Raw genomic sequence first — 11,828 nt, forward strand, 5'->3', positions numbered from 1 at the left:
TTTTAATTTTATGTAATTTATTTAAGGTTTACAATACTGTATGTGAAACCAGAACATTAATTGAAAATGCAGATGTGACATGGCATTCTGTCTGATAGACTCTTTTGCAAGATCAATGGGAAAGGAGAAAGTGCAGATGAAACTCAGGAGAAGCATTCATTTTACATTGCAGTGAGCTGTTAGGAAAGGATTCTGATGCCTTAGCCACACAAGGCTTGTCTCTTTGATGTCCAGGAAAAGCATCTGCATTACTTATTTTTTAAAAAGAAAATCTTCAAAACAATTTATGTAATTTCTTCCCAATGCTGAAGTCCAGGTATTCATACAGAAGGCTGTTAACAATCCCAGCTGCACCAAGGGTTATCAAGCAGGTTAGAACTATCAAATTCAAATAAAAGCCTGTTAACCTAGAGGAGGAAAAAAATACTGTTACAGATTGGCTATAGTAGTGTATTTACTGTGAAACTGCTTGTCCACAGTAGTTGAGAAGAGCTACATAGAATCAGAAATGTTCACTATAGCAAAACAAACTTGGGATGTCTTGATAATAAACAGTTACCAAAAGTGAGTTTTGCTGGGAAGTAGAGATTCTTAATATTTTCTGTAGAGGAGATCTCTCCCCTGTGTCTCTAAACATTCACGTGGAAGCTGGGCACTTTTCTGTGATTGAGCTTCCTCATTCCATAGTGAGAGCATCTGTAACTACAGTGGCAAACAGACTTGAGCAACTTTAAATTTAGGAGTGCAGGAGAGGAACTGCTGGGGCTGGGTGAGAGGTGGGCCTGTCTCCTGTCAGTGATTGTTTGTCAGGTTCTCCCCACTATGCTGGGAGGTCAGTTTTGGATTATTGCTCTGACTTGGGCATGGATTTTTGGATGGGGGGGAAGAATGTAAAATTCAGTGGTTAGGGTACTTGTTGGGGATGGGAAAGGGTCAGATTACTTTATTTGTACAAAATGGAAAGCTCTCATAGGAGAGATGAGGAGAGAACTWCAGCTCTAACACAGAGAATTCTCTTGGCTGGCATAGGGGAGCAGGGACTTTCCTTTGTGCCAGCTGCATGGTCTTCTGGTGTCATTCTTAGTTGTCTTGGGTGCAGACTGATCTAGTAGACGTATTTGGAAAGTTATTGCTGGATTCCCCATGTATTTGCTCTGGAAAACTCAGCCTTGCCCTCCTTTTAAGCAACAGCTGTTCAAACGGGTGAAGGATTGGTGGAGACTAGTGAAGAGGAAWGATATAACCTCAGTATAAAAGCTATGGAAAATAGCTTTGTAGTCTAGCCTATTGCTGCTGCAGGATTAGTCACTATCAAAAAAAGCCATGTTTATGGTCTGATTGTTTCATATATTTCTCCAGAAATATGGATTCCCAAGCCTTTTATTTTTATAACTGGCATATATCCTGGTACTTTTTATGACTGATCTGTATGTTGGACGAGGAGCCTTAGGTTAGGGCCCATAAGATAATAGAGTGGCTTCAGAGAGGCAAGAAATAAATTATGCTTGAGTGTACACTCATGTGGTGGAAGGGTGTTTTGCTGATGTTCATATTTTTTGAAGCAGAGTTAATGTTTCCAGGTGCTGTGCACTTAACATTCATTAACTTACTCTTATCTGAAGCTGTGTTTTGTTATCTGTTTGGTGAAAGTTCATCCGCCTACAAGACCAGATTTGCTTGCTTCCTTTAATGTGTTTTGTATGGTTAGAATAAGTGGATTAATTTGACAAACTGAGGAAAAATGAGAATAGCAGATAAGCAGGTACTGTGTATGCCATGTCTCAGCAGTTTCCCATCATACAGTAATCCTGAGCTGCAAAACTGTACTTCTGCCTTCAGTCCCCTTTGAGTCTGGTTGCTGATATGCTGTTCAATACAAAGCAGGCACCCATGAGGKGTTACATGGAGAGCATCAACCCTTTTGTGTCTCATGACCTGTAGCACCTGCAAGTCTTAACCTAGGCTTCTACTGTAACAGGCAGCCTGTCTCCCTGAGGGTTTTTGTTTCAGACCTCTTGCTGACACTTTACACATGTTGCATTCAGTTATAATCACTTTTCACTGCCAGTCCCTGGCGCTAAGCCCAGCTTCATACCACAGCCTGGAGCTTTCAACTTGCATGCAGATGGTAACTCCTTACCTTCCTTTTATAGATGCTACATAACCATGGAAGTACTTGTAGCGGGCAAATAGGTATGTCAGACCCAGAAAGGAAGCCAATTCTAGGAGAGAGAAGATAGAAACCGTATCAATGAGGATCGTAGGCAGTTAGTCACTTTGATTATGTTTTTTAGTTATGTAACTCTGGGCATTTTCATAGCTATTCATACCCTGGGGAGTAATATTGTGAAAGAAATACACACACAAATATATGTAATATTTCTTAAACATTCACTACAGAAGGCTCTTGATACAGATTTACTGGTAGGGGTGAGCATAGGCCAGCATAGCCTCCCTCTTTCTTCCCCCTCTCCCCCCACCCCCCAAAATAATCTAGAACCATTCCCGAGAAAGATGATCTCAAAAATTGACAGCAATCTCTAGTCCCCAGAGTTTGGTTATCCCAGAAACAGGGTAGTGCTTGGAGCATTGCTATTTTATACTGTTACGGCAGTTCACGTTAAAGGAAAGTGTTTGCTTTGGAGAGAAAGTCTTATTTATGTTGTTAATAACCTCTTTGCATTTATATAGCACCTTTATCCAAGGACATGAGAAAGCTATACTGATGTTAGTTTGCTGACCTCCCTGTGGGAAGAGCATAAAGTTCCCTCTATTTGATAGATGGATCAGGGTGTATAAGGTCAATTGTATTATCCAGGACTAAGCATTGCCAGTTACTTTGGTTTTTGTTTGGGGATTTTTTCAGACCATGTAAGTAAGTAGTATAGAGGATGATTTTTACTCTGTTCTGATTTAACTCCAGTAAATGTACTTATGGGAGCTGCTTAGCTGAAAAAAATACTTACAAGGGAAGTTAACGTAATCTTCCTTTTTTTCCATGTGACAGTGCATATCTGTGTTGCTGTTAGTGAATGTGATTTTCCTTGATTCAAGTGTCTGCCTTTGAGCACATGTACTATCCCTTATTCAATTTGCTGACTGAAGTGGTGTTAACTCTTGCAGTTACAGTGGTGCAGTGGAGATGAGAATCTATCTGTAAGGGAGCCCCAAAACAAAACAACTGCTTTGGAGCAAACATAGAAAATGGAGAGGAAAGCTATTTTTTTTTCAGGAAGTTCAGTGAGGTGCAAACTAATTTTCCTTTCTCCAGATACACAGGCTCTGTGCTTCCAAAACATCACTTAGGGGAGAGTTAATAAGGGAAAAGTTGAAGGTTAGACTCTGTTGCAAGTTTTAGCTCTYCAAAAGTCTACCCCATCACTGTTAGACTCCATGGATCTACCTTGGAAAATCCAACAGAGTGAGAGGTTAGAAAATCCAGCAGTATCTGAGTTCAGGAGAGTTGGCCAAAAATGACCTGCTTAGGTGCTTAAGAAAATGTAATGTTTTTCCTAAGTCTTCTCTTGCACACCTGAAGTGTAGTAGCTACCCATATGTGGAGATGCTGCTGTTTTGGCTGAGCTTGAACTCTCAGTGCTAGCTTGTGCTAGTCCCAAAGCAAATGAGTCATAGCCCAGTGGTTCTGTCACTCATCTGGTATGTRAAATCCCAAAGATTTGCTGGCTTGAACTGTCTCCTTCAGCCAGGGGTTCAGCTACAGGGATAACTGTTAGTGGGAAGCATCTGGGAACTGCTTTTCTAAATGACTCACCCTGGAAATCCACTGAATGATTGAAAAATAGGGTATGTTCCAGGATTTGCAGAGAAAAGTAAAAGCCAGTGGGGCTATGTAAAATGCCATGATTATTTAGCAGTTCAATATAGTCCTCCAAAAGGAGCACTCAGTGATATAAACGTAATGAAGTTAAAGGAAGAAAAACGTGTCTACAGTAATTGACCACCTGATACAACCAAACTATATTAAAAAAAAAAACAAAAAAAAAAACAAAAAACTTTTCCTTTGAAAATAAAGAGTGTTTACCTTGATTAAAAAAACATCCTGCAATCCAGAGGGCAGCCAGGAATATTGGATAAAACTCTGCACAGTTTTGTCTGCAAAATAAATTTGGAAGAACATTATTGTGGAGAAGAAAAAGGAATTGTGGGTGGGATTTTCAAGGACAGTCAGCCTTGGCCTAATTTTGTTCCCTCTAAAGTTAATGCCATCAAATCTAGTGAGAGCACAGTCAGGCCAGCATTAGGTACTCTTAAAAAAACATTCTTTGTAATTTCAGATACGAACATTAACTATTTCAAATATATTTGTGGTTATTTAAGCTTAGACAAGGATCTGGATCCCAATTACATAGAAGTGCTTAAGAGAACCTGAAATCAAGTGTCTGTGCACAACAGAGACAGGAATTCAAACACATCCCCTGATGTTAATCACTCATCTTCATATTCTACTTGTAAGTTTTATGGGTCAGCATTCCCCAAACTGCAAGAGGAAGCATGGAGGTATGTAGGCAGAGTGCTCAGCTGAGCCCAAGGCCTCTGTGAACTGCTTTTAGGCATAAGCAGGACACGATAGCTCTTCTTGTGGTTAAAACAATATCTTCATTTGTGGACRTCATCAGTTTTCACACCAATATTTTGTTGGGTTATCTCTTCTTGATTGTCATTCAGAATGAATTTCTCTCTAACAATTTAGGCAACCTTCTTTATCTAATATATACAGTTGTCTGATACATTATCTAATATATTCTATGTCTATTTTTTGTTATCCAATAGAACTGTGATTACAGGAGATGTATTGTTTAAACATACTGTGTTAAATATGAATACTTATGCTTAAGGGCATTAGCTAATCGCTAGCTGAAGCCCTTTAGGAAAACACCATCTTTTTAGACAAGTTATCCCACAATTATCCACTGGGACAGACCGAGGTTTTCTGTGTTCCTGTCTTCTAACTGTTTTGTATTGGGCATAGCCCAAGAATCAGAATTTGAACAATGACTGGTTTAAATGGGCTAAACTTATCCCGTTATCATTGAAAGAATAGCTGAACCATTTAAAAAGCGATCTGTCTGTAACTGCATTATTTTTCATTTCTTGAGCAAAGGATGCAAGAAACAGGTAGTTTCTTTCAGATAAGTTTTTTTGCTTATCTTCTGGACTGAATCTTAAAAAAAAAAAAAAAACTATAGAAAAGTTAAAAATCCTGGAAGTTTGGGGAAATTATAGATATTAAAAATCCTTAATATCGAGCCTGTTATTCAACAGAGGAAAATGCGTAGATTTTTGTAATGTGTATCTATAAATTACATACAAATATGAATATAAGCCTTCTAAAATCAAGATTTGAGAAGTATTATAAATGTAAGAATCCACTGAAATACATGTACAATACTCAGTGCAATTACTTTCTCAAATCAAGTCAATGGCTCCACAAATGGTAGTGATTAGCCCTGGATCACAACCGTTTCATGTAAGAGCAGAGTTGTGGCAAGTATAATTCCATAGAGATATGCATAGATGAGAGTTCACCAGTAGTTGAAATGTAGTGTCGCAACATAGAGCAGAAGATAAAYAAAGTTTTTTAAAGCTCATTTTACCTTGGAATTCTTTAGTGCCACATGAATTAGGTGAATAAAGATGTTATTCTTTGCCACCATTGTAGGAATTTCAGAACTTACTGTGCACGAAATGTTCTGTCAAATTCTGGAGCTCCAGTGACAGCTGGGGGCATGATCTTGTGCTTCATTCTTGATTTTCCCACCAGCCGAGCAAAATGGCCTGTAAGCAAAAATAAAGGCTCGTGTATTATACAGTGTTTCTTTAAATAAATAAAATTAAAAAAAAATCAGCAACTCTGAGTCCTTAACATACATCAGTCATTTACAATGTCAATCATTTTTAAATCAAAATGATTGTTCTTTGCATTTCATATGGTAGAAAGAGAACAGTATTAGATTTTCCACTTCAAAAATTCAAGTCTTAACCTCAAACATGACTGACTTATGAAGAAGGAGAAAAATTAATGTTTCAGGAATACATGCATTCTCTTAGCATTTGCTGAAACAAGCTATAGCTTAAATATCCTTCTGCTTTGTCTAAATTGTAGAACTGCGCAGCCTAGGAGCAGTCTAGTTACACTACAATAGTGTGCTATGTTAGTAGTATCACAGTAACCAAACTATCCTGATGGAGGTCACCCACGTTACTTGTTTAAATAGTGTACAATCATYTTATTTTAGTGGTATTAAGAACTGTGGAACTTGGCATATAGGGTCTTACATGCTCTGGAAGCAAAAATCTGGTAGCGCCTTTTAAAATGTGTTTAGCAATKTCTTATACTGCATGCTTTTCCATCTGTTTTGCATCTTGAACTGTCAAAATTCTGTATATTGGAAGGAGTACAGAGCTGCAACTGGAGAGTCCATAGTCTGTTCCCTGCTCTCCACCCCACCTGCTGGAGAGCTGATCGGTTGGAGAGCCCTGGCTGTTTCCACTTCCACTGACTGGGGCTGATAATACTTAACCTGTCTTGCAAAGCATTTTTAAGATCTGGTGCAGTGCTGTGAACAACTGAGGCTGCCTACTGAAAAGTGACTAAATATCAACTGCAAAAAAAAAAAAAAAAAAAAAAAAGTGTGCCTATTCACACCTATGCCCTCTGACCTTTTTTCCTAGGATCTCTTCTGATATGTATATGTGTGTCTCACTTTTACTGGTATTCTCATTGCAGAAGTCTGCCTTTAAAAGTTTAGCAGACACTCACAAGGACAAAAGGCTAGAAAGTTGCTTAATCTTTGGATAGCAGTTTTCAGTAGGCAGCGGATCTACTGGGCATTTCCCTGTTTGACTTTAAAACTCTCTGGATATTTGGAGTTCTTTTTCTGGGCATGTCACAACCACGCTGTGCGAGAAGCTCACTATCTACCTTTTTACCTGAACTTTGTCCAGATCCAGAAACTAGGCACCTGTTTGAGCTCACTGAAAAGATTAGTCTGATGGGCAAGCTCAGAGCCTAGTTGCTGTCCTCCCTTCAGAGAGCAGTGGCATTAAAACACAGCTAGAGATATTAGTGGTGCTGCCCTGTGCAGCTTTCGTGCCTCAGCCTTGTGGTCAAAGCCCTTTTCCCAAAAAGGCATTTTCCCATCTGTCTTCTCTCTGTATAGGTAATTATGTGCTGCAGGTGACCTCTTAACCTTTTCCTCCGGAGACCAGTCAGAGCATCTCAGATATCTCACTATAAGACAGGTTTATGAGACCTTTCATTGTATTTGCATCCAGCAGGGCCTCCTCCACTCCCACCCACACATCTCTTGTTATTTTTGGTGATGCAGCCATTATTTGACACCTTAAAGCATTTTCAGAGGGGAAGAATGGCAGTGGGGAGGGTTTAGGGACCTTGCTTTAGAGACTGAAACTCATGAAAGCACAAGAATGCTTTTTTGAGAAATATTTTCCTGGGAAGTGTAACTGAACAGTTGCTTTTTGACCTTTGCCACCCACGTAATTACTTTTATTGGTGACAAGTTGTACATGCTGGCAAATCCTGCCTGGCTTATCAGTCAAAAGTGCTAGGCAAGCCTTAGCATTTCATGGCAATAGCATTTCCAGCTAGCAATGTGTATTTGCTTTTCTGGTGCRCGGAGCTGAATGATTCTTCCCACCTGTCTGGGACCAGGGATTCTTCTACTGAGGAACTAAGGGAAGTTGAGGCAGCTCATCACATCTGAACTAGCTGAAAGAGCCTTGAAGGGATGCTGGGCAAAATAATCTTTCTCGGAGGAGTAAGAAGATAAGGACATTGTATGGGCCAGATTGTGTTTCAGTTTGCTCAGTACAACTAGCCAAGGCAAATCCTTAAGGCCATGGTATAGCCCCGGCCTCAGCTGTAATACATTTTGCCCTTGGTACTGCCAGGTTGGCAAGGTTCTAGTTTGAGAGATGGAGATGTGCAAGTGGGACAATCTGCTGTATGCAGAAACAGATCTATAAAGAAGCTATGCTGATAGTAAGGCCATTATTGTAAAATCCACCTCTTCAGTAGCTTTCCACTGTGATCAGTAAGAACTTTGCTTGAATTGGGGATGAGTGGGCTTTTACACGCTACTAAAAACCAAGCCAGGCCACTGTGTAATGGGAGAACTAGAGTCATGTCTGTCACCTTAAAAGAAAAGGTGAGCCTAGTGTGCAGGACAGGTGCCAACCAGGGGCTTGCAAAGAGRTGAGTAGAGGGATAATTACTGTATTTTCTGTTAACTGCATAGGTCTTGACTTCTAGTTCCTTTGTGGTGAATAAAAAGCAGTGATAACAGTCCAAATTTAAGTTTTGTGATTATGGTTTAATGGACTAAAGTAAATAGTATAGGAGTGGGAGAGCTCTTCTGCCCCACCCACTGGAGGTACTGTAGTGAGGACTCTAGAAAGCGTTGCAGCAGGAGTATGTAAGGATTTTCATAGCCTTTTCTTTATCCAGCCCTGCTCTGTATCAAGTTGTTCAGTTGTTGCAGGCTAACTTACATGACTTAGCTAGCTGTGAAGTATACTTGACTTGCCTTTGTTTGCCTTTTTTTTTTTTTGCTTTCATTTTCAGGTGGTATTTATGGTTACTGACTTAATACCTTTACTTTGAAAATGCAGGACAAAGCAGACTTTCAAGTAACATTACTCTCAAACACTGTGTTAAAAAGCATATAGAGAAGGTGATATTTGTATCAAAATGTATGATAGTGCATGTTTGCATGTTAATTTGCATGACTATAACAGCCTTTTAAAATCAAATGCTTTTTAATAATTTCTTGCTTGGATCTAGGAATTATTAAGAGTGATTTAAAAAGGTAAAAGTTCAGAGRGATGCTTCAAAATGTAGAAGTACTGGTGTCCTCTCTACTGAATTTTGTCTTATCTCACTGACTGGGGATTTATACTGGATTCCCCTGGTTTCCCGTAAGTCTACAGAAGATCTCTCAAGCAAGTCTTAGCTGCTTAAAACTGGATTCATGACTGGAAACCACTTCCTGCGTTGTTTCTGCTCTTTCTACCCTAGAATATTTCTTGCACAGCATAATCTTTAACTGGCCTGGTTCTTTGAATAACTCATGGTTCTGAGACACTAAATCTTGTCTTTCTGTACCTCTGATTTTTAAGTGAAACCTGGCTTTCCAGACCGCTTCAGGGATGTCATATCACCTATTAGTGCCTTCCTACCTCAGGACTGGAGGTTTAGCAGAAAAAGCAGGAGTAAATGCAGCACTGTAAGTGCTTTGTATGTTGTGTGTATTTTGCTCACAGCAATCAGTCATGCTCCCTTACCTGAACTGATTATAATTCTTGCTTATAGTACCAGTTTTGCATCATTCAGTGAAAAAGGTGTTTTGAACTCACATTGGTTCATATAGGTTGATTTACCCAAGCTAGAAAGGGAGCTGAAAGTACAACAAGCTGTGATGATTTAAATCGGATTAGCAGATCAAATTCTTACCAAGGTTTCTCTTTGGGCTTCCTGTCAGACTGCCAGTGTAAGTTTAAAACCTAGTCTATCTTCTCTCTTCTGTAATTTTAACTAAGATCAGTTAATATGGATGAACCAATGGAAGGAAGAACATTTCATATCCCCTCTCCCTTTGCAGTGTCAGTATCTGTGCAGTTCCTTGAATTTTCACACTGTTGCTTTCTAGATCTGTCTTTCTARAGTTTAGAAAAAAAACCCAACTCTTAACACTTTCAGTCTGTTAAAATCAAGACAGGCTAGCTGGACTTTCACAGAAGTTGATGGTGGTAAATATTGCCACCAGATGTTCTGGGAAGATTGCATAGGCACATTGTAGCTGGTCTGAGGATATTAAAAAGAGAGCAGGATACAGGTAACCCCAGATATTCCAGTTACATAATCCATCCCTCCAAAGACATGCAATTTAGAAAAAAAAAWTTAGGCACTTATTTGCTTTTTGTTAGGCTTTTTTTTTTTTCTCTAACTTGGAGGGGAGGGGTCACATTCTCAAGCTTTTCTTCCACCAGGTAGCAACATTATTTCAGCAGCTGGGGTTTTAAGAACAAACAATCACACCACATTAAGTAAGCTGGCAGTGCTGCGGGTATTTGAAATAAAGGCAAAGCAATTAGCTTGAACTCACTCTTAATCTCATGTGAACTTAGAAAAATTGCCTTCAAGATTTATCCTATTTTCGGATGTAAACACAACTATAAGAATCAACATATCTCAAAGAAAATAATGGTAAGCATTAAAAACACTAMAACACATTTAGACTGTTACACAGAAGAGTGTTGTGAACTTGCCCGCTCCTTTTCCTAGTCATCTAGCCTGATAAAATGGGGAAAATATTTTTGATTCTCAGCAACATATCTGTAGGGAATAAAATAAATCCATTTAGAATCTCAAGGAAATCTAATGATAATATCATTCCATGTAATATGGAATGTGTTCATATTATTGCTGCCTGCTCTATGGGTTTTCTTTTTTTTTCTTTCAAATACTTAATCCTATGCAGTCTGTTCAGGGCAATAGTTTTTACAGCACTTTCAGTCCAGCATTCATGTATTTTTTTCTTATTTGACGAATTTACTCTCGCTTGATGTTTTCAATTGCCTAATATTCAGGTGCCTAAATAAGAATCAAAACCAAGACACAACATGGCTTGTGGGTAGCTTTACAGCTAGTTACAAGCTCTCACAATAGTATGGTTCTAAAAAGTCAGTATACAAAATAGAAATTGAAAACAAATTAGTTTGTCCCACAGGGAAGCGTAATTTGTCCCACTGTGCCAACACCCTTTCAGACTACAGAGAGGGTAAATAATGTTCCAGTGAGAAAAACCTTAGGAGTTCTCAGAAATTAAAGTTACATAACAGCTAGTTTAGCATAACAGAATTCCAGTACTTCAAAAATCAGTGGAAACCTCCCCAAGCCCCAGCCACACAATCCCACAGATCTTACATTGCTGGACGGCAGAAAGAAGAGATACAGCAGCAAGCAAAACTAAATCGCCAGCCATGCTCCCAGCAGCTTCGGCTTGCAAGCAGGAAGTGTGTACAGCAGAGAGAAAGATTGAGCAATAAGGAAGAACAACAGGTCGGGGAATTACACAGCGTTTCAGGACTGTAACAAAGATCAGCCTTGGGAAAAAAACAACTTAACTTTTTAAAACTGGAGCACAAAATTATGCCCATTTTTAGTTCTTGAAAAGGTTAAAACACAGCCAGCCAGCCCTGCTTGCCTCTTGCCTGTGTGAAAGCATAGGAAGAACAAAAACAGCCTTTCATGCCTCTTTGGATTCAGATGTTCTTTTATGTCTTAGATTTCAGCTCTAATCTCTTTAGGGGCAAAGACTTTGTTCTGTGTTTGTTCTGTGTTTGTACAGTGTCCAGCACAGTAAGGTTTGCATCCATCACTAGTAATGCCACTGCAAAGCAGCAGGTGCAGGARGTGAGAGGGGGAAGTAGAGCTTTTTACTGTCCTTACACTTCATTCAGGGGTTTTGCCAAATATGTACAACATAGTCTCGTGTAGATGGCATGACAGCCGCTTACAGCTAGTCAGTACACAGAAAAGAATTATTCAGGATAGTTCAAGAAAGAAAAAAAAATCTCCCTTGATTTTACTGTCTAGAGTCTGTTTTCTATAGCTCATGCCTAGGTGAAGAATTAGGAGAGATTATCTCAGGAAACATTTTTTTTCATCAGCTAGCCTTAACTAATAGCAAGTTTATTGTTGTTAGCCCTTATGATCCCCTAAGATCACCGGAACAAAACCAGTGTAATGTTTGGTATGATTTCAGGATTATCTATCCACTTTGTCT

At 39.2% G+C, this 11,828-nt stretch overlaps 1 protein-coding gene across 1 annotated transcript; it reads right to left on the reverse strand.

Annotated features, from left to right (window-relative positions):
• MGST2 (microsomal glutathione S-transferase 2) lies at positions 1-11,054 on the reverse strand. Its single transcript, XM_085313223.1, has 5 exons — positions 10,967-11,054; positions 5,697-5,796; positions 4,043-4,113; positions 2,141-2,222; positions 1-407 (listed from the first exon to the last, which is right to left on the reverse strand). Exons 1-5 carry the CDS (start codon positions 11,022-11,024, stop codon positions 275-277), a joined length of 444 nt encoding a protein of 147 aa, XP_085169349.1. The 5' UTR covers positions 11,025-11,054; the 3' UTR covers positions 1-274.
• Positions 11,055-11,828: the final 774 nt, after the last annotated feature.

The sequence above is a fragment of the Rhea americana genome, unplaced genomic scaffold, assembly GCF_003343005.1.
Source record: "Rhea americana isolate MKP2758 unplaced genomic scaffold, rheAme1 scaffold_38, whole genome shotgun sequence".
Classification (NCBI taxonomy): domain Eukaryota; kingdom Metazoa; phylum Chordata; class Aves; order Rheiformes; family Rheidae; genus Rhea; species Rhea americana.

What these genes read in the sequence shown, in the direction of transcription:
- MGST2 (XM_085313223.1), bottom strand. Translation starts at nt 11,024, where the DNA reads ATGGCTGGCGATTTAGTTTTGCTTGCTGCTGTATCTCTTCTTTCTGCC. An exon ending in TCTTTCTGCCGTCCAGCAAT is followed by an intron (nt 5,797 to 10,966) that starts GTAAGATCTGTG and finishes TTTTGCTTACAG; the next exon opens with GCCATTTTGCTCGGCTGGTG. An exon ending in GTAGCATCTATAAAAGGAAG is followed by an intron (nt 408 to 2,140) that starts GTAAGGAGTTAC and finishes TTCCTCCTCTAG; the next exon opens with GTTAACAGGCTTTTATTTGA.